The following is a 23,033-nucleotide window of genomic DNA, read 5'->3' as shown; positions in this document are numbered from 1 at the left end:
CTTTTTGTAGCATCTCTCCCTTTAAGTTGTCAAAGAGACGTGACTTTAGTACTTGAGTTAAAACCTTGCTGGCAGGAACAAAAGTGAAAATTAAGCTTCTCAATTCTTTAAGAAGAAAGGGATCTGAGCTTCTACTTTCCAGCTCTCTCAGATGACAGAAGGGGTTGAAAAGCAGCTCTTCCAGGCTTTTGTAGGCTGAACTTGTGAAATCACATACTGGCAGAGAAGCCAAGACATCAGGAGACCAGACTGTGCAGGCTTTTGGTAACCACCATGGCATTTGTTGAGGCACGGGACTGATTATGGTTATAACTGTAACTTCAAGACAATAGCTATTCAATCTTTTCAAAACACATGAAAGATTGCTTTTTCCTTCTTTTTTTTTTTTCTTTTTTCTTTGCTTCTTTTTTCTTTGCCTTTTTTTTTTTTAATAGGTGGAGTTATCTATCAGGTTTCACTTATACAATACTCTTACACAGGCTTGCGTCAGGAAATGAACACTGTATCGTAGTTGATACAGGGGTCCACAGGAACAAATACATAGCAGTAGCTGCAGTCCAACTCCTCTGCATCAGGCATCTCTTATGGCAGACCTGTACAGAGCAGGGGAAAGATCAAGGCCTCCCTGCCCTGCATCACATGGGCCAAAGCTCAGAGGCTCAAGAAGCAGTGACTGTCTGGGTCAGAATTTTGCAAAGATACCAAAATTAATAGGATTCCACAGATCTTGCTTTGTAGTAAAAGCCACAGAGCTTAATTAAAAACAAACCCTCCTTTGTTTGCATTTATGGGTTAAACAAAAAGGAGGAAAGGCATTCCCTTATTCACCAATAATGCACCAGTGTGAATCTGCCCCAGAAGGGGGAGTATCCCCCCACCTCACTGTACTGCTACATTCAATAATGCAGGATGTAGCCCTTCAACAGCAGTCTCCTAGAGCAGTAACCTCCAAACTATTTTGACTGTTCATCCAATCAGTATAAAATTTTGAGGACGTACTCCCAATAGATGTGTATTTATTATTTATAAGATATATAGAATACTGTTGAAGTTCTTCCTGCACCCCAGTGAGTTGTCTTGCATGCACCCCACCTTGGAGACCTCTGTTCCAGAGGACCAGACAAAAACAAACAAACAAACAAACAAACAAAACCCCCACCAAAACAGAGAGCTCAAGACAGACATTTGTTCCCAGGAGCAATTTGGCTGCCAGGGAGAGGAAGGCTGAGGAGTTGAAGGTTCCTCTAGCAACAGTTCCAGTGCCAGTCTCTGCAGTCTCCCTCCTACACCAGATGCTGGGATGCCAGCTGATTAGTGATACCAAAAGTTGCTTCTTTGAGTTTCTTTCCTGTTTGCCTGATCTCCCTGCCAAGTTCCTATACAGTGTTCATACCTGCTCCTCCTGTGGCCCCATTCATCTCATACCCACAAAACATGCCAAGGCACTAAATGGAGTCCAGTGCTTCTGGGACAACAAGCTTGTGAGAAGAAGGGGATACTGGGAAAAAACTTACCTCATCATCCTTCCAGTCTGAGAAATCAATCTTGAAGGAAGGCAAGGAGAATTGCTGGCTTACCCCTCTCTTGTAATGAACCGTCTCCGACTGCAGAGAGGGATTCTTTGTGCTGTATCTGAAGAAATGAGGGGAAAGAAAACTTGCTGTAACAAGTGATTGCTCTTGGCTAGGCTCTCATTCATTCCTGCCTGTCTGCCTTTCAGGAATCACAAGTGGCAGCTCTAAGAGGCAGAGCTGGCAGGGGCTGGCAGCCATTCAGTGGGGATACAGAAAAGGAAGGGGAAGGTCAAAGCGAGAAGGTGAGCACAGGGAAGGGAAAGCAGTGCAGACAGGCAAGGTCTGATGAGTCCATACTGACCTGCCTGGGAACACTAGGTGTCAGAGGAGTACAGTGGGGTGCAGCAGCCTGGCAAAGGCTGGCTCACTAAATCCAGGGCCTAGGCAACGCTGGCATTCAGCCCAGCACACAGTTTTACTTTCTGCAGGGAACCCAGGAAGAAGCAGCAATGATCTAACAGTGGGAACACACAACCAACACAGTGGTGAAAGCTCTCCTGTGCCTCTGCGGGACAGCTCTGCAGTGAGAAATGCTTGCTTGGCTCACCATCATCCTGGTAAGCAAGAGCCATTCCAATTCACTCCTCTATGTGCTTCCCCAAAGATGCTGCAGGGCAACCAACATCACCAGACACACACCAACCAGTCCCCGATGCTGGCCACATAGAGAAGAGTCACAATTCCACTGTCTTGAGGCCCAGCACTGAAACACCATCACTGCCATGCTGGGATGAACATCTCTGGCACAGGACCATAGCTACCATCCAGCATCTTTTGCATCCAGGGCCCTGTCCGCCCCAGGAGAGACCTTTCATTGCCCACTGACTGTCAGTACGATGCACAATGGGCTTCAGTGGCAAAACAGGATCAGGAAGTTTTCACACCTTTCTGGAGTGTGATTTCCAAGCTGGATGTGCACAGCCAATTCTGGCACGGGAGAGGAGGCAGCAAACTGCAAAACAGAGTGGGAACATCTGAGGCTGGTTTTACCACCAAAGCCGCTTCTGTTGAACTACCAACCGTGTGTTCAGGGCATGTTGACAAACCCAAGAGAAAGTGAGAGATCCCTTGCCCAAGAGGCTTACACTGCAGAAACAACCACCACCCCCCCGGCATAGTGACGAGACAGGTCTAGCTCCAGCTCAACAAGACAGACAGCCAGTCACAGTAATGGCATGTTATCTCTTCTGCACACTAACCATCACTTCCTAAACAGGATTTCACACAGTGAGACTGAGAGTGTGCTGGCCTGCAGCCACTGCACACTGAACAGCTACAAGCTTGAAGCCTTGTTGACTCTTCAAACTTGATTGCCACTGTTCTTGATCGAGCAGACAGCCCAGGGCCAGGCTCCAAGTACAGGTGTCACATTAGCACCAGGAACTTCAGGCTGAGGTTTTCCTTAACTCAACTTGGGATGTCACACTAGATCCCCTACAACCAGCTCCTCACATCTTGCTGATCCCATTTGTCAGAGAATACATGGGCAAGTTCTACTGCCAGCCCTGCAAAGGAGACAAGCGCAGAGGAGATCGAGGCATTTGCTGTGGCAGGGTCAGTGCAGAGCTCTGTCAAGCACAGCGTGCACAGAGGCAAAGAAAAGAGAATCCTTGCTTGAAAAACACTCTTCTGTACTTTTGAGGACATTCAGCTCTTCTGAAGCACAGACACAGCTTACGGATCACCAGGAACATAAGCAAAGACTGGAAGCTCCAAGTTCCTTTGGCCTAGCTACACTTTGTGGAGGAGTGCAGCACACTAGAAGGGCATGGCAATACACAGCTTTTCTGCATCCAAGGTAATGCCTCCTGGTTTCTGTAAGCAAGGAGCAAGAGGGCTGGGCAGCTCACTGCCAGAGGGGGTGAAGCAAAATCCGTGGGAAAAACCCATGGGGCAGAGTCAACCAAGAACTGCAGAACTGAGCATTACACCAGAGATGTGGAGTCTGGGCTGGAGGATGGCAGAGGTGATTAGACAGGACATGCCTGAACCTTAAAACTCAGCTTTAAGCGATGCTGTGAGTGAAAACTTGACACTCAAGAGCTACAGCTCACAGAGCCAGCGGGCTGCCCTCCTGGGCTCAGGCCAGCCAGCACAGAGTCTTAAAGCACAATGATTAGGATGGATTTTGCAGCTGAAGGATACCAGAAGATGATGAATATTTATTAATTCCTCTCAAATCCAAGGAGGAAAACCCAGGCTCTGCACTGGCATGAACTGCTGCCTTTCTCTGGAAAGTGAGTGTAGTTCCTGAACCCTCTGAGGATCCAGAAGTTTTATCAAGTGTTACAAGATCCATGTTAAATTCTGGAAGGCCATGATGAACGCCAGGTTCACCATGTGCACTCTGCTTTCCTGCCGAGGCAGGTACATTATGTTATTTATGCCAATACCTTACCCTTAAAGACCATTCTGTACTGCTTTGAAATTGTGCTGCTTCACTAGAAGGTCTCACTCCACCCTTTGCATTTAAAGCATAGTGTGGGAGAGATCAGAATGACAGGTCTTTTATGTGTGAATTACAGAGCGAGCAATTGAGTGAAGTTTTATTTACTGAGTTGTCAAGCACAATGAATAGAGCAAGCCTGTATCTAGCTCCTTTTGTGGTGTTCTCAAAGCTTCCCAGCTCTGCAGAGAAGCACAATTCTCCATCTACAGCTGGGAAAGCAGGAGATGGAAGAGTGACTTATCTAAGGTGACAGCAAGTCAGGAACCCACTGGAAATAAAGCGCAGGGGAGAGAGTGGAGCTGTGAAAAGGGTGCAAACATGCTTCTGACGCATGCCAGGAAAGGCAGAGGACCTGCACTTACAGCACCAGAAGCTCAAGCCAGTCTACAAAGGGAAAACAAAGAGGTAGAACAATACTCTTGTAGACTTGCTGTTCTCACTATCCCTGAGAAAAGAAATAAACCAGGTACTTAGATTTTCTGAGCTGAAGAGTATGACAAAAACATCAAGGCTTCCCCAAGTGAACCAAGTGGGCCTTATTCCTCAGACTGTGTCACTGCCTAGGCCCTACTACCAAATCTTGTATCAGTCTTGGATCTGAACACTCAGACAATGCTGGGGACCAGCAGCCAGTGCTGAGGCACTAGTGAGACAAGAGCCTGGTGAACTCCCTGGAAGCACTGACCCCAGACTGTCACAGACATCAGTCGCCTTTCTGAGGTGATGAACAGGATCCACTGCATAAGCACACCCTCCTCGTGCTGCACAGCAGCACAACTTGGCAACCTGTTACAAAGCAATTATCCTGCATATTAGTGTCTAAGTGGACTCTACCCACCCCCAGCTCTTTTTGTTGGCATCTGGTGTATTTATTAGTGTTCTACTCCCTGCCTATGCTGCTGTGGGTTTACAGCAAACAGCAGTGGAGAAGGTCTGTGGAGTTATGGAGATGTATTACAGGAAAGGAGAGCATGTATTAAGAATAAAGGATAGCAGAGAAGCAGTGCGCTGCCTCTCCCTGCATAAAGGCTGAAATCTGAATGTTTGGGCTGCTGTTTCTCAGACTGCACCAGGCCAGGTCTCCATCCAGACAGGAGATCTAACAAAACCACCTTGCAAGCACTAGCAGCTCAGGACACTGGAGAGGTGGGGTCTGTCCTATTAGATCAGGACCAAACACAAATGCCCGGTCACATCTTTTTAAACCTTTCTTTGCTCAGCTACCTGACAGCAGGAGAATCATCAATAACACAAGGTACCACACTGCTGACTTCAGCAGCAGCTCCCAGCTCTGCCCTCAGGATCCATGCAGCCCATCTCCCCTCTGTAACTCTTTGACACACCTTTACTCCCCCAAAGCAAAGCCTACACTCCACACTGACTCCTTCCTCTCCCACATCAAAGCCTTACACCCCATCAAAACCAGCTGTGTATCAGAGAACCAGCAAACAATAAGCCCTGTGACTACAGCACAGTGATTTCTGAAAGAATGGGAAACAAACTAAACTATTCCCTAGTCTCACTCCTCCATAATCAGCTGAGAAGTACTCACTACCTGCACAGAGAAACTCAGCCTGTGGCTCAGAGTCTTCTCCCTGTAGGCAGTCCAGACTTGCTACTGGGCACCTGCAGAGCTTAAGTAGCACTCAAGCCACCAGTGGCATACTAGTGTTCAGGAACCTCTGGCTATGCAGAGTTAAATTTCTGTTGCTACATGCTCACTGGAGACGCAGCATGAACATGTGGGGATGTTCCCCCTCTTGCTCATGTCCTCAGTGCCTGGGGAAGTTCTCAGCAGAATGCCAGTCCCAACTCACACAGACTTCCTCACTGCTGTGTTCCTCAGCTCCGCTTGGCACTGGAGCTGCCTCAGACAATCGAAAGATGATTTCTGTTACCACAAGCACGTTGGAACCCCTGATCAAACAAGGATCCTAGCCAGCTTGCCTCAGGGTTACGCAGAGCACTGTCCAAAGCTCATTCCTCAGAGAAAAGGAGGATGCACAGCAATGTTTCCCCAAGATACCATTTTTGACTAGTAACAGCTGAGAGACAGTCTGTGCTTTGAAGAGACTGTGGACAAAATGAGAGAGTTCTCTTTCTTTGGCAACAGCTACGCACATTGCATGGCAATTTGCAGTGAGCTGAGGACAAGGCAGAGTTACACGAAAGCTTTGGAGGATACTCAGGAACCAATTTTTCTACTACTGCAGGTTGTGACTGCCTGGCAGGCTCCATGTTCTCTTACAGGTGATGAGGAGGGAGCTAGTCATGTTCTGCTGGCATTCAAAGGGGACAGAAGTTGATGTGGAGCAAGGACAGTGGCCCTGCTCTCTCTCTCACCCGCTCACTCCCCTTTCTTTTTGGGCCAGGATCTCGGGTCAACTTTTGGGGAACAGGGAAATCGATTTGTTGGAACTAGATGATCTTAAGGTCCTTCCCAACCCTAATCATTCTATGATTCTATGATTAACAAGTGTCTCAACTCAAGAGTGATTTTTGTTAGTAACAGAAGCACTACCAAAATATAGGAAGGTCATAGCTGTGGGTCTCAGAGTTAGACAAGACCCAGCCCAGAGGGGCTCCCACAGCGAGCATGGAGGTTTACTGGCTGCTAAGTTGGTGGACTGCAGCCCCTGCCAGTCTTCTCCTCCTGTTTCCTCCAAAAACCAAGTTTCCACCCCAGGCTAGGAGGAAACAAACACCTCAGCACGCAGCTGAAGCCCTGCAGAGGTCTGCCTTCAGCCACTGAACTGTCTGGTGAGAGCACCGGGCTCACGACTCCAGCCAGGCTTCAAAGCTGGCAGCTTACACAACAGCTACACAGAGCACACAAAGGCCAGAACTCTTATTAAAGACAGAGGGTTTGTCTGTTCAGTGAAATCTATAGAATTTAGCTCTCCAGCCTGTGAACTCTGCACACCACAGCATTCCCTTGGGGACTGGTGTCTGCCTGGATCAAAGCGGGCCTCGGCTGTAAAGGCTTGTGCCTAGCAAAAACCAGCGCTTGCCTCTGATTTCTTCACATAGAAGGAATCTCCCTGCACAAAGAATTCATATTAATCACCACAGTCCACAGCCAAAAGCAGCAAGAGCACCTTTCAAAGGCCCTGAATAAAGAGCGGCTATTAAATAACCAAAGGAGTATCTGAGTGCCTCTGCCTCTCCTACACAAGCTTTAGTGAAAACAACCATGCGCCGAGCTACCCATTTCAGTTAGATTCCATTTTGTGAACCAACTATTTAAATTTCTATATGCAGACAGAATATGTAATCATTGCGATGTCATGTCCACCATCAGCCTGCGGTAGGATGTTTGCAATGAGTGTAGCAGGCACTGCAAAACAAACAAGAAAATGAGATTTAACAAATGAAATAAAATACATCCGTTACACCCATCTGTGCATCAGCAACACAAACAGCACGCCCCTGAAAAGGGGGCAAGGACTGCAGAGCTACACTGACCTATTTTCATTGTGTTTTCTCTTTATAATAAGAAAACAGAGGTTGGCAACAATACTAGGATATGGAAGAGAACCTTCTCTGTCCAAAGAGGAAGATCTTGTTCATAAGAATGGGCTGCAAAACTCAAACTTCCCATGTCATATTTATCAGCAGCTCCTGATCTGCCCAGATTGCTCATGTCTTTAGAGCTGGCTGTTTTAAGTTCTTCCAGCTACAGGGCTGGTTTGACTTCTTCCCCTGGGGAAACAACTGCTGCTGTCATGTTTTAACTACACACGATCCTTCCTGCTAGTCAGCAGGATAGATACCTATAGCTGGAAAAGTCCCAGAGGCCCTCCCAGGAACAGGCTAACAGTGTGCACATCAAGGCTTTTGCCAGAAAAGAATAGGATGCATTTGTAGAGCACACACAAAAAGAGAATACGAGCATCTCCGCAGCCTGCTCAAAAAACCACACTGGTCTCCTAGAGCAAAGACATCTGAGTATAGAAAAATGTGGGCCAGTTACTGCAGGAGAAAGCAGACTACAAACCAGGAGTCCTTCAACTGTTCTCTAGGAGCTTCTGAGGAGTACTGCCAGCCCTGAGATGGAAATGCAGTGCAGAGCACCTTGCATTTATTGGGGGGAAATGAAATGCTTATGGGCAATCACTAGCAAGTAACTGACATTCAGCTCGTACACCTGTATGTTTGTGCCTCCTCTATGCACTAAGGCAGAGATTCTCATGCCATTTAGTTGAGGCCCATCTTGGTCACCCTGGCTGAGATGGCTGAACCCTTCCTTGCTGCACGTGCTGATCACCCCTACCACAGGCACACAACTACCTCTCCAGCTGGTTAGTCTTAAACCCTAGTAAGCATCACAGATTCTGACAGCAAACGTCTCTCTGTTTGTAGGACATTTCTGAAGCTGACAGGTAGTGCTGTGTCTCAGGGACACTGCGCGATACAAGGCTTGTCCTCGCAGGTGAGCAGTCAAGCTGTTCTGAGTTTCCCCAAACAGAGAACTCCTTGCTTTCTACCATGCTGCTGGGAAACTGAAGCCAAATGAAAGGACAATCTGAGAAATATCACTGTCTCCAAGCCAGCCAGATCACAGGCCAACTCCCCAAGAGCACAGATCCTCAGAGAAGATGCTGTGTGTCCTCAAGGAAGCTCACTGCAGGGGCTGCCATAGGGAACAGAAGCGCAGCAGAACAGTTTGAGGATTTCCAAAATCAAAGAAAACGGACAAAGACAGAAAAATAAATAAAACTGAGATTACTGGGAGTCTTGAGCTGTTCAGAGGCAGGTCACTGCTAATCCCATGCCATTAAAGAGACTCTGGACACAAGCAGGTCTGGTCTCTGTTACCCTTGGGGTAATGCTGGTCCTCTGAGAACTAATGTGTTTTACTTTAGGCTCACCACAAAGTAACTGGGCAAAAGATATTCAGAAGGCAAGAGAAGCAGTCCCCTCTAGATTTAAATTAATTCCCATTTCATCCAACAAGCTTATACAGATATCTGCACTAGCACCAGAAAATGCTGGGTACCTTCTTTTGGGCGTGGGGCTGCAGAGGTAAAGATACCTCTACAATCACCAACAGCCACACATTCACCTTCTCCAGACTTCACTGGTCAACTGTGGTCCAACAGTGGTGACAATACAGCTCCCTCTGAAACTCAAAGAGTTCAACAGTTCAGGACAAGTGGCAGGCAGCAGTTGGGAGCTACACGTTCCCAAGAACTTGGATGGGAAACGGTATAGCTGAGCATATCTCCCAGCATGATTACCTGGGAAAGTCTGCTGAACACTCCTTTGAGACAGGTTAGGACAGGCAGCACATACTGATAAAGGCACCAGCTTTTAAACGGAGCCCAGACATCTCTGGGAGGAAGCTTCCTGGCTTGCAGAAAGAAAGGCTTCCCTCTGGTCACAGAGAGCAGCTAATCCTGAAGGCAGACCCAGGGGATAGAGCACTGTGGCTCTCAGTTGAGCAGGGGGGTCTACAACAAGCATTGCCTCTGCTCAGGGAGAGCCACCTTCCCTTCACTCCCTCCTCTCACCCCAAATTGTAGGCACATAACAATACTCCTAGCAGGAGTTTCACATGAGCAGGAGAGCTGATACTATCAGGTTCAGTGGTTGTTTCAGCAGAGAAGCAAGAATAACTTGCTTAGTGCTTCTGAGGAGCCATGCTGCAGGCTGGGGACTAGGAGGAAATTTCTGCTTTTGACAAGGGTCCAGAAATTTTCTCCCATTTTAGGATTTAGCATCAATTGGGGGGGGGGGGAAGTATTTTGTTTTAAAGAGCACCTTCTTCCCAATCAAATGTTGGACACAGCAACAGAAAAAGTTTTGAATTTATAGGCAGTGCAGCTTTTGCACAAGCTTGTTCCTTTGATGTAGCTGTTAGCACCAAAAGAAATTGAGAAAAAGGAAAAACTACCAGCCCAGGCAAAGGGAAGCTGCAGTCCTTTTAGTGCACCAAGAATGCACTCGCTCCTCTCAGCGCTTGAAGAATGCAGCCCAGATTTTTTTTTTTCCACTAGAATTTGAAAAGAATAAATCAAAGTAATTACAGCACTGCCCTTTCAGAACTGCTTTGCAAAGCTGAAATCAGAGCTTCAAAAGGTTTTTACTAGCAGCCAGCAAATCCAGAGAAGCAGAGATGCCTACTTCAAGCAGCTATACTAGCCCCAAGACATGCTTCATGAGCCACTTCCACAGGGAAAAATAGCCTGGGTTGAATTAAAGCAGCTTATAAAGTCTGTATTTATATCTTACTACCCCCAGCCCTTATTACCTACACATCTGCACGAAATCAGGATCAAGCCTTCCAAAAGGTTCCCTGGCCTCTGATGTAGCCCCCCATACCTATATAACATTTATTGTCCAGGAACTCTGGAGCAGAGACAGACAGCTCATCACTCCTATACTATGGGGAAATAAAGTATGACTTATTAAAGAAAAGGTCAGCAGTGGAAGGAAGAGCTGAATCCAAGTACTTTACCTTTTCATGTAAAGGTTCAGTGCACAGGGCACTGCTGCCACCCTGGCAGGGCAGCACAGTATTGTCAGCTACATTTTGTTAGCGAGGTAATGACTGCTGTCTACTGATCCTGGTTTCGTGCAGAGGCAGGTAGGGTTCATGAACAAAGGTTTCTCTTCTGGCATCTGAACAGAGATCTCTCTCAGTGAACCATGGACAGGGTGGATTAAAACATTCAGGTTTAAAAAAAATAATATTTCTTTGAAGGTGACAGTTGTGTTAACTTTCAGATGCTCTACCTAGGAATTGTTCAAATTAGATTTAAAAAGCAATTAGGTAGTTTATGTTTGCTGCATAAGCTTTAAAGAACAGCCAACAGCACTGGTGACAGTCACTGGCTCAGTGCATGGCACTGATTTCAGTAACACATGTTCTTTAAGTGAACCAGAAACTGTTTTCCTCCTCCAATCAGCTGACAGAGTTCTGAGAGGAGAGCTATGAGTTACAGAAGACTAAAACCACACTCTATCCAGAAATAGTTATATTCAGCAACTATAATAACTTCCATTAGGCAATTATTATTCAAGGTACAACTTGACAAGACGGTCTCTTATGAGTCCAACATGGAGCAGTTTAACCAACAAGAATGCTATGCTGCTGGTCTCAGGTGATTCAGCTGCATTTCACCCCAACACAGCCTAGTTCAAGACACAGGTTAAAAAAAAAAAAGATGTATCTTTCTTTTTAGAATAACTTTCTTTTTTGCCATTTTGACACAATAAAAAGCAAAACTAGGAGTGTGAAAAAAATACATTTTAAACTACATGCATATTCTTTACTGACTTAAGCTCATTGTAAAACGTAACACGAAGTTTGATGTGAAGCTTATACTGAGTTGTAAATACAGATAATGTATGTTTTACTGTTACTGACCAGTGACAAATACAGTCTCTGAGGTAAATCAACAAGTGAATGTGCAAAACAAGATTAAAATTAATGATTTAAAAACAGACTTGCTGATTTAAGCCACAGCTGAAGTCTGGCAATGTAAATACATCCACCCTGGCCAAAGAGTCCCTCAGTTCTCCGCATTAGCCCATAGCAGGTTTCCTTCTTGGGTCAAAAAACAAAGAACACCGCAGGGCAGCACCAGGGACACTGGCCACCTCTCCACATTGTACCTGTATTAGGAAAAGAGGGCTTCAATCTCCAAGGCTGCCATTCCAACACCTTCACTAGCACTAAATTCACAGGAAACCTAAGGACCCAAGAGACAGAACACGGAAACTTTATTCTAAGGCATCCTGCTTCATTCAGCTCTGCTCAGGACAAACTGAATCTAAATAAAAAGCATTTTCACAGTTTGTTGAGAGATATTTTTCAGGCACTTAAATTAGCTAATTTATTACCTCCCCAAAATAAAGGCAGCCATAGGCTTCAACAGAAGAAGTGAACAAAAATTCTGGACTGGGACATCCTCCAGTTTGGAGGAATGCACATCTGGATGGGAGCATTGAGCCTGTCTCACTTCTAAAAATACACTCTTCATTGACCATTAGTGGGATGCTTACACTTTGCATAAAACATATAGGCCATTTTATGGCTTGTCATACATATTTCTCCCTGCTGAAACCTCTACAGATCCCTCCAATAAAACGTTAGTTTACCCCCAAATCCAGAGCACCACTGCAGAAGCCATCAGCACCACGTGCACAGAGCCACTGGTCAGCCAAAAGCCTCTACCAGAGGAAGCTAAGAGCTTCTGCAGCCTGAATCTTCCTTTTCACATAGAACCAGAAGAATTCTTTGTCCCATGGCCATTAGAAGCCTGCCATAACGTACCAGCAGCTCATATGTACTCAGCTCACACCAGGGAAAGGATGTTTTCAGCCACCTTATTTCTTAATACATAGAGGAAATTTTTCCTAGTGTTATGGGATACAGTGTTGATTGGAATGGTTTAAGCATGCTGATTTAGATGAAAAGGGTTTGAAAGCTGTAAGGATGCGCTACCAGGATCTAAGAAAGACTCCATGGATGACAGTTTGACTATTCTTTCTACAGCTAGCCAAAGACTAATATGTGTACTTGGCAGGAAACACACAGGGTTTCAGGCAGTAAATCCTCCTGATAACCATTTCCCAGCAGCCTGTGTTGAGGTGGTCATTTATCCCAAAATAGGCTTTCAGTGGGCCTCAATTCCACAGACTCGCTATATAAGAGACAGAATGAATTTTACTTTGGTGGCCCAGATGCTCCCATCACAGAGAACATAGAAATCCAGTGAGTTAGGTGATCTGGGTTAAAAAGAGGTACTATTTGAAGGGAAGGGTGGTTGGGTTTTTTTTTAGTTTCATACAAAATCTTGCTGACAAAGCATACAGCTGTGAGTTCTTCTCCTTTGATGCACACAAAATGGTTTCTCCACACCAAAAAAACAAACCAAAAAAGGAACAAAAGAGAGGATATTGGCTATGTGAGGGAGGGAAGCGAAAGTAATATTCAAAGCTATGAGAATATATAAAGCAAAACAGAAAAAGAGGAGATTTCCCATTCCACCAATGTGGCAGCACTGTCCTCAGGGGTAATGAGAGATGTCTGACAGGTTCATCATCCAAGAGCCTGTGCCCTCCACATGCCCACACGCCCAGGACTTACACTGCCATGCCACCAACAAACTCTTCTGTAGCCTGGCAGTAGATTGTGATGGCAACACGAGCATCTGCGTCAAACGTGAACTCCAGGCTGTACAGGACTTTCTGCTTCCCATTCTCCTCAGTAGGACTGTCAACATCATCTTTATACCTGAAAGACAAAGCCAGAGGATTATAACATATTTTTATGTGATGTGATCAAGATCACTCTGGGAATCAGGACAAGAGTACTCCAGTGTAGGTGTTCCGGGCAGGCAAGGCACCATGGCCTTCCACTGGGGCTTCCAGAAGAACTCCATTCTTTCCTCCAAGGAAGGTTCTTCCAAGATTTGACTGAAGTTAGTCAAGTGAATTACGTAGTGATGGTGTTGAGGGATTTCAACCAGCCTTACAATGCTGGGACACAGAATGAGACAAGAAAGTGAACTCTTGAATGTCAAACCCTTAGGACAAGAAACATTTTCCCTCCTTTTAAATCTTCACATTAGGCTCAGTATTTAGGCTAAAGAAATCCTGCATGGGCCTGAGAAGTCTGAAGCCTAATTCTTTTAACTCTGCAAACAAAATGGTGCACAATAGGCAAAATACCAGCGTTTCTGTAACAAAAAATTCACGAAATTCAACAAAAGGCACCTCAGTATCACACAGAAGATGATATTCAGATCAGAAACCATCCAAATATAGGAACTTCAAATACCTTTAAAAGTAAAAGTCATCAACTGAAAACCTCTGATGCTGCTTAATGACTGAAACGTGCACGCATTTATTGTATGAACAACAATTAACATTCAACTGTGTAATAGATGCACGATAACCAATACAAGAAGGAGTTTAGATGTTATTTCTATTTCCATAAAGGTGAGTTATAACTTGGCTATGGGCTACTGTACAGCTGGATGCCACTGTGTGATCACCATTGCCCAGGATTAATCCTTCTCCCTGCTGCTAGAAAAAGGCAGGTAATAAACCTGGTGAAGAAGGTGGTATGAAGAAAGCTCCAGGTCAGCAAGCTATGGCCATGGGTGAGCAGTGAGTTATGCCATGCCAGGAATGGCCAGTGAGACCAGCAATGTGGAACAAGCAGCCAACACAACACACCCCTGCCCTGAAGAGCAAAGTGACAGACAAAATGGACGTGATTCACTGACAGGGCAGAAGCAGATTCTCATATGTAAATTCCAATCCCACCACAACCCTACAACTGTAGGTACCACCATTAGGTCCCACACTGTGCAGAAATGGTGAATGCAACAGGTTGCCTTTGAGAGGTGTACAGCACTACTTGAACACTATTTGATGTACACCCAGCTCCAGCCTCACTTGTCTGCTGGTACTACCTTAATTGCCACAATGGCTGGGTCAAAGCCAAGCAGCTAAACTATTCAGGAAAAGCTTGGCACCATCTCTGACTTCGCAGTATCAGTCAGCCTCTCTCTTCATTAAGTGGCCTCAATGAATATGCTGCACTGTTGAAAATACTCAGAAATGGGCTAGGCATACCTCCATAATTCCATCTGAAAATTGTCAAGGGGATCCTTATTTACCGAGTTCACAGAGATGTAGTAAGTGCTGCCTAATTAAGAGGGTTCCAGCATGAACTTTATTTAACACCACACTGAACAAGAATGAAATGTTACAACTTCATCCATTTAATACAGAAGGTGCAAAATAAAACTTGAGAGCAGTACAATCAAATACCTAATGCACATACTAATGTAACCCTAGTGAACCACTATAGCATACACTTGCATTCCTGTCTGAAGGACTTGGAGAGCTCCAAACAAGACTTTTGCCAGAGGCTCACCTAGGTCAGAACAGTACATCAAACTAGAATACACTCAACATGCTAGTACGAAAACACAAATCCCAAGAACTGAGGGTCTGAACATTTGCAGTAGCAAATACTGGGTACAATACACAGTATAGAGCAAGATGGTATTTTCACACTAGCTAGTTGTGTTAAAAGGATAAAATCATAGCACTTGAAGGCTGAAAACAAGAAATACTCTATCCAGCAGGGCAGGTTTGCTTAGAAAACATCAACATTTTGTGCTGAACTGACCCAAGAACAACAGATGGCAACAATCAGCTCACAAGAAAGCAGCAGCACAAACTTCTGCAAATTCCCTCTTGCTGCACCACCCTCCACTGATCCGAGGTTGGCAGCGAAGGATCTAGGCTACAATACATTTGCCACTTCTTCCAGAAGAAGGAGAGTGAGGGAGAACAAGCACCCCTTGAAGGCAAGCACCAATGGAAGCTACTTCACAGACCTATACCCACTGTATATGTAGGTAGGCATTAAAATAGTTAGATGCATGTTGAACGCATGATCAAAGCCACAGATGTAGATACCTGTAACAGCCCGAAGTAACAAGGTAGGAGACCCGGAGGTTGGGGGCAGATCACACTAATTATTAATTAATGACTATTAGTAATGACTAATAGTCATTAGTAAAACCATTTCCTGTTTTGTCTTCTCAGAGAAGTCACATAAAGCACACGGGTTCCCATATCACCACCCTGCTCCCAATGTCACTTCTGCACCTCCCTGCCAGCACTCAGAATGTGCTTTCATCCTTTCAAGATGAAAAGGGATTAAACGTTTCTAAACCTAGGCTTGGCTAGATCTGTTGCCCTGGGAAACCACCGAGGGGCCACTACCAACTGCAGTGTCTGGAGAGAAGGTTTCTGCAGGATGCATCTGCTGGGAAGTAGGAGAGTCAGAGCCCTGCCTGCCTGGAACATCACCACTTGAGCATGGGGCAAAGTATACATGCCTAAATGGTGACAGTCACAGGAAGGCTGTGTACACATCTTCCAGTTGCAACATGCCTAGTGCTGGAAGTTAAGAAAATTGTCTGCCACACAGCAATGAGTTTGGGTGAGAAAAGACTGCATAAGCAGCTATGCCAACTGGTAGTGGTACTGAGGAACAAGCAAGGGCTACTGGTGCATACTTTGAGAGGCAGAGATATCTCATGTTCCACCTTAAGGTGCAGGAACAGTGGGATGTATCTTCAGGGGCCTAACAAGAAGAAGTCACACATTTTGCACTCCTTCTTTCTTTGCAAGGGATATGGCAGACAAGGAAGTAGTGATTCAGGAGTGGTTCAGGAGTTCAAGAGCTCTTTTGTCTCTACCTGCACTTGAAGTTTACAGTGTACATTCAGTCAAACCCTACAGTGTTGGTGTGAGGTGGCCACAGATGCATGTGCAAGTTTAGAAAACAGTGACTTTGCTAGATGTGCCTTTCAGTCATGCACATGAGAGCACAGCCTCCACAACCACATGTATAGAGCAGAAGAGACTGACCACCTTTGAGAACAAACAGCTGATCCAACGTTATGATGAAAAAGGCAAAGCAGGATGACCAAGGGAGCTGAGGCTGCTTGGTCTGACATCACCTCTTTTTGTTTGTCTGTTAAAGAATTAAAACATTAAAATATAATTAACAGCAACCATGACAATTTTATAGAACTAGGTTGAGTCGAACCTGATTTCATCCTTTGAGGAGATTAAAAAGTTTGACCAAGAACTTAGTAGACTTGCAGGATAAATGTGAAGTATTGCTTGACTTAGCATTGTGAGATATGCACTACAACAGTGTTAGCAGGCATTTGACATCTCTATCAGTGTTGACCTTCACTGGGGGAGATCACCATCAAATGGATGCTTTCCTGTTTCGGCATCCTTTAGATATCTGTAGTTTAACACTGTCCAAGGCTGGGACTGACTGAGGAGGCAGTCCCAGCACCCTCACCACGACCACCACCTCCACTGCACAGGATGAACAGCTCCAAGGATCATCAGCCTCACTGTGCTGGTGAGGGAAGAGGAGGGACTTCCCTTCTCTCATTCACAGCGACTCACCCATCTCCTTTAGTCCCTATTATCTGCCTCCCTTCTCAGGCCCTTATCCAAAGCGCTCAGTGGCCTCACTACTCTCCGTGGTATTACTGCTGCTTCAGACATGATCCCAAGCCACTATAGTTGCTGATTCCTTCAGCACTTTGTTTCATGATACTAACCAAAGCCCAAAGTCCACACTGAAGCAGAGAGGCTGTCCCAGAATGTAATTTTTCCATGAAACACAAGGCTTCATGAGTTTATCTTCCTCCTGCAACTGGAAGTGCTTTAAAGGTAAGAGTAAACAGCCAGCATAAGCCTATCGGGTACTGCAGCTCTGAAATAAAGCTGCCAATCCAGTGCCAGAAGAGGAACATGAGACAGACATAAGGCACTCTTTTTCTGTTAGTGGTTAACAGCAGAACTCATGCTACCCTCCTCTGAGGTTCAGAGTCTCATCCTGCTAGAAATCAAGCACTCACACAAGGTGTTGAAGACTCAGGTCCACAGGTTATTGCTTCTCTCCAAAGCTGCTGTAAACATTCAGAGTTGCACAAAGCTCGGCATTTGTCTGGTGAGAGCTGGGTGGGAAGCCCAGATTGGACATTTCTTCATATTCCTGCATAAAGTCCTGCACTCCAAATTATGGATCAACACCCTCTTCACAGGCTAACAATAACTTTTCAATGACATACAAGGTTGGTATTTGGACCAGCGCTGTATAACATCTTTGTCAATAACATGGACAATGAGAATGAGTGCACCCTCAGCAAGTTTTTACGAAGGCATGCAGGGATAGGACAAGGGCGAATGGATTTAAACTGAAAGAGGAGAGATTTATATTAGGTATTGAGAAGAATTTTTTCAGTGCTGAGGCCCTGGCACAGGGTGCCCAGAGAAGCTGTGGCTGCCCCATCCCTGGCAGTGTTAAAGGCCAGGTTGGACAGGGCTTGGAGCAACCTGGTCTAGTGGAAGCTGTCCCTGTCTGTGGTGGGAGGGGTTGGAACTGGATGATCATTAAGGTCCCTTTGGACTCAAACCATCTTATGACTCTATGAAAAACAAAAACTTTGTGAGCACTTTACCATCAGACCCTACTTTACACCTAGACACTCAGCTCAGTATCATTTTATATGGTGGAGAAGGTAGTAAATTAAACTTAACTAGTTCTAGAAAGAATGTGCAAGCCTCAACTATTGATATTAAATAAGCCAAGCTGGAGAGGGCACAAAGTGTCTTTATGTACAGAGGAATAACAGAAAAGTCTCTAGCACAGAACAGAAAAAAAAAGCACAAGACACAATGTACCCTTGGGGACTGGCAATCAAAATCTATTCTGTGTCTACATCAGTACAAAATTAAATAGAATAATGTTGATGGTGGTGTCATCAGCAGTAACACGGCAGCGGCAGCACAAGAGCCTGCTGGAGCTCATGAGGCAGCAAAAGAACTGATAGTACCAGGAATTAGACAGACGCAAACCTGGACACTGTCAAGGTGCAAGGAAACTGCATTTCAAATAGTCCAGAGCTGCAACTCTGCTTGGGAGGACAACCACAGAAAGCAGAATGACAGAACTGTATGTACTAAACTCCATCAATTCCTCCATTCACAGCAAGGCCTCTCCCAGTAGAAAAGCCACTTCCCATTTGGCTTCTGAGATGTTACACCATTTATGTGGATGCCTGCGAGGAGAATAAAATACCCTTTCCACAGCAAGTGTGGGAGGAAAGCAAGGCTATTTCCTAGAGACGTATTTCACCCTTTAGCTGAAAGGGCGAGACAGCATTCAGAGCGGTTTACCAATGGTTACTTTTTCAGAAGTTCTTCACTCTTTTCCTGTTCAATCAGTTTTGAAACCACAAGCATTGCTCATTTAAAAAAAACAAAACAAACCCTTCATTTTTCACACAAAAACAAACTGAGGGTTTTGTGTGGTTATGACTCAAACTACTCACATTACACCATGCTCTCAGAACCACCTTGGCTGAGAGTGGAAGCTGGCCCTGTGCCTGAAACACAGAACTTGGAGCGATCCAAGGACGCTTGAGAAATGCTCTGCCTGGACATCTGCCCAGTTGCTCAGACCAAAACAAAGCACTGTATGCTGGGCCCCTGTGCTTCACCCATCTGTTTGAAACAGGGCAGCCACAGGTCGAAGCGGTTGCCATTACGTTTAATCCAGCCAGTGCTGTTTTAGATCTCAGCATAGCACAGTGAAACAGATCTCCACGGCTATCCAGACCTCCTTCCCCTATGCATGGGCCATGAGCCATCTAAATAAATGCATAACACTAGGACCAAACTTTATCTTGGCAGCAGGAGAAACCTGAGGAAGTTTCACTCAAGACCAGTAAGTCTTCCTGGCCTGTGGCTTGCACCAGAATCAGCCACTTTCTGGTTTCTCCTTGCACAAGAACGCAGAAAGGAATCTCTCTGTAGGGTTTATTGACCTGACTAATATCTTCCATTCATACTAATTATTTTATGGTTTTGTTTACCACTCTAGTCTGTCCTGAAGAATCAGATACATCACTAGTCCTGTTTGGAAACACAGATTGCTCAAGTCCAGGGTTAGGGAAAATAAAAAACACCTGCAAGCTCTGATCACAAGAGAACAGAAACCTCTAGACATATCTAGCAACAAGGATCTGTAATTCAGCTGTTTCTCCAAAACCTTATCAAATAGACTTTGGCTCTGGATGACAGATTGCTGGGTTGAATAAAATGAAAGGTTCAGGCAATATGAATACCTCACAAGTCGGAGAGAGTCTTTGCGGATATTCACCAGACTTCTCAGTGTCTTCACTGGTTCATGTGGAGCTGGCGTTACATAGGGAAACTGGAACAAAAAGGCAAATAATTCTCCCATTATTATACCATAATAGGTAGCAGCATGTTACCTGGCATACAGTTTACGCAAACCAAGAAACATCTACCTTTAAGGGTACTCAGCACAAGAGCCACAAGGAACAGTTATAGCAAATTCTACTTACAGATAAATCAAGTATGTTTCAGGGTGAAAATCCTGATCTGGCCCAGCAATAGCTCATATTGGCAGTATGTACTTTAAGAAAGCTCTTTTTCTGCACCCTGAATTCTGGAAAGCCTTGCTCTCACAAGCTTTTATTTCCACTTAAGAAACCACCTCCAGCTTGAGCAGCTCTTCCATGTGTGTTACAGCATGTGAAGGGTGACTTGACTGTTAATCAGCATGCTGAAGCCCTGGATTACTGGGGGAAACTTTTTTTATTCTTAAACAATGGGGCAAATGTTCTGGAAAAGAAAAGAAAGAGACAGGGACAGTGGGCCTCATTCTGTCCTACTGTCAAGAGACTTTTTCATAGATTGTCTAAATAAAGGACAATAATGCTCCAGACTGTAATTCTCCTTACTGGTCAGAGACTCTCTAGCAAGAAACGCAAAGGAAACTGCTTACTGTGGTGATCACAACCTGTACCAGCTCCAGACCTGCCTGCTGTATCTCCCATCTGCTTGGTGAAAAATCGAAGCCAAAACATCCACTCACACAACTGCCAAGTTTGATAGGGCTCAGACTGGAGAGACAGCCATGCTCCAAGTCAAAGCAACTGCATGACACAAAGGCACAGAGCTACAGGACAGGCTTTTAGGCAGAAAGTAACTGAATGTATTCAGCAACAGTGCCACCACGCAAACTCACTGGAGTTGGGGTCAGCCAGATACACACCTACCAGATGGTAGAGAGTGACTGGCATGGAGCAGAAGTACCAGGGACCACCAATATACATATTTCCTTAGAAATGAGGAGTCTGCTAAACAGGCAGACAAATGCAGTGAGGTTCAGGGCAGCTCCAGGACACAACCCTTCAGTGTTGTATTCTAAGGCCACAGAAATGTATTGGTGGGGCAATACAGGGGAAACCTACTGCTTCCCGACCAACATGAGAATGCTGCAGAAGACCTTGTGCTGCAGCCACAGGCAGCAGAGAATTCACAGGGCAGCAGCAACTACTTTCCTTGCACCCTGACTGCTGGGTACTGTGGTTGGTAGCACTGCTCTACACAAAGCAGTCAGGACAAAAGCTACTCCAAAGTGAGAATTTGGTCCATGTCCAGAAAGCAGTTTTGCTGCTCTGTGTTCAAGTGTTTTTTCCTTGAAGATTAATCAGAGCTGCCAAAGGGCATTAACTTTACATAGGCAAACTATATACCACAACAGCCTCCCTCTCTTAAACCTATTTGGCAAACATCCCACTGTGTTAATAGCATTCTCACCCACTCCCCTCTGAAGAAATGATGAAATTCAGTGCTGGGATGTCTACAAGGAAACCCAAGTTGAGACATGCAGGCAATTTAACTCTCCAAGGCTAGGCCCTACAGCCATAGGCACATGGGATATTTCACTAACAGCTGCACCTTCTGCTTTTGCTGGAGCACTGTGCAGCTGCTAGTCGCAGAGCAAAGGAGAAGCAATCAGCTTTTAAGCTTTTAAGCGCTGTCCTGCACGGGCTCTGCATACAGACATGGCACAGGACATGCACTGAGCATCCCCATGTCTGCACAGCACTGCTATGTCCAGAACAATTTCCAACTAAAGTCCCTCCTTCCTAATTCTGTTGCTCATCTGCACTTTCTGCTTGAACACAGGCTTTCCAGATTCTGCCTTGTCCTACCCTGCAGAGTGCTGTGAACTAACTGTGGTGCTGAGAAGACCAATGGCAAAGCCTGAGGACAACTCAGCAGAAATTACTTGTCACCAGTCCACTTCAATCAGTGAGTCATCTTGCCTCAGTTTCCCCATCTGTAAACTAGGGGTGACACTGAACTGCCCCCAAGCCCTAGAAGCATGAATTAACTTCTAGTCACAGCTTTTCTGAGGATGAGAACCATGGCAACAACGTTTTCTTTTTCACATTTTGAAGCTGCAGAAACAACTAGGAAAATAGCTGGCAAAGCAAGCAGCTCTTAACGCTTTCTTATCCAGCACTCTGAAATAGCTCCAAATGACTCCTAAGGTTACCTTTCGGTTCTTTTTAAGTAGTTTTGAGATGCAAGAGAAAACCAAAACGTAACACTTGCATAAAATTCCAATCTGTCCTCCAGAACAGTGCTGTTCCCTGTTCATAACAGAAAAACAAACCAATCACTCAAGCAGATAGCTTTCCACAGTCTCACAAGACCCCTGTGAGCCCAGTAAGAGGTCCATGTTGCAACTGGGAAAAGTAAAGGAAAGACTGTCTGAGCAGCCCACCTAGGTGACAAAGCAAGCAAACCCCACCAAATATCAACACCACCCAGGCAATCAAAATTAGTCCCCAAATCCATGCTCCTGAGTCCCTGTCCTCCTTCCTCCACTAATTCTTCCTTCTGCCTTAAGTGAAAATAAGGCTAGAAGGTGAATATTGCTTCTTAGGAAAACTCCGCTTGCATCTGAACAGCTACAGCAACCAACAAGCTGGGCCGTGGGGTGACAGAACGCTTGCACCTCAGACTGGAATGACACTCCACAAGTAGTGAGGGTTTCTTAGGTCTGTGCTATCCTCCTCTAGGAGACCCTGCAAAAGATGACCCAAAGCAGGCAGAAATCAAGAGGGTAAAATAGACAGCATATAGCAACTTGCCTGAACAGGTCTATTCCCAAGGAAGTTTAGATCCATGTTCTCGCCAAAAAGGTAGCCCTCAGGGTGAGGGGTGTCAAACTTCTCGCCTCCCATAAAGAAGTGACTTGCAAAGTAGTTTCCTAGAAAAAGAAAACCAGAAGGGAATAAAAAAAAACCCCAAACCTCTAAAGTAGTGCTTCCCAGAGAACAACGGGTCTGCACAGTTTTTAATGCACAAGTATAGAAGAGCACAAAACATGGAAAATACTCGCTAGTTCACTCCTTCCCTGTATTATTAATGAACACTGCCAACAGTAGAAGCAGGGAAGAAACCCAGCAAACTAGAATAAATCATTATAGTGGAGAAAATTCCATTTTAACTTGTTTTCCAGAGAAGGGACAGGGAGCAGTAAGAGTCAGCTCTTTCCAACATTGCTCAATTCTGATGAATTCTCTTTTTCTCCACCTTCCCGTCCCACCAACACC

The 23,033-nt window shown here is 45.3% G+C and overlaps 1 protein-coding gene across 1 annotated transcript in view; it reads right to left on the bottom strand.

Annotated features, from left to right (window-relative positions):
- MGRN1 (mahogunin ring finger 1, E3 ubiquitin protein ligase) overlaps nucleotides 1–22,682 on the bottom strand; it is a gene marked incomplete at its 3' end in the record, with an annotated part of 45,165 nt that extends 22,483 nt beyond the window's left edge. Inside the window, exons 1-4 of the mRNA XM_010009149.1 lie at nucleotides 22,569–22,682; nucleotides 19,719–19,807; nucleotides 13,121–13,267; nucleotides 1,515–1,632 (exon numbers count right to left, since the gene is read on the bottom strand). Coding sequence (XP_010007451.1) covers nucleotides 1,515–1,632; nucleotides 13,121–13,267; nucleotides 19,719–19,807; nucleotides 22,569–22,661 — 447 coding nt within the window. The remainder of the gene's footprint in view (nucleotides 1–1,514; nucleotides 1,633–13,120; nucleotides 13,268–19,718; nucleotides 19,808–22,568) is intronic.
- Nucleotides 22,683–23,033: the final 351 nt, after the last annotated feature.

The sequence above is a fragment of the Nestor notabilis genome, unplaced genomic scaffold (assembly GCF_000696875.1).
Source record: "Nestor notabilis isolate BGI_N333 unplaced genomic scaffold, ASM69687v1 scaffold22302, whole genome shotgun sequence".
NCBI classification, from domain to species: Eukaryota; Metazoa; Chordata; class Aves; order Psittaciformes; family Psittacidae; genus Nestor; species Nestor notabilis.
This window is presented reverse-complemented; position numbering and strand designations above follow the sequence as displayed.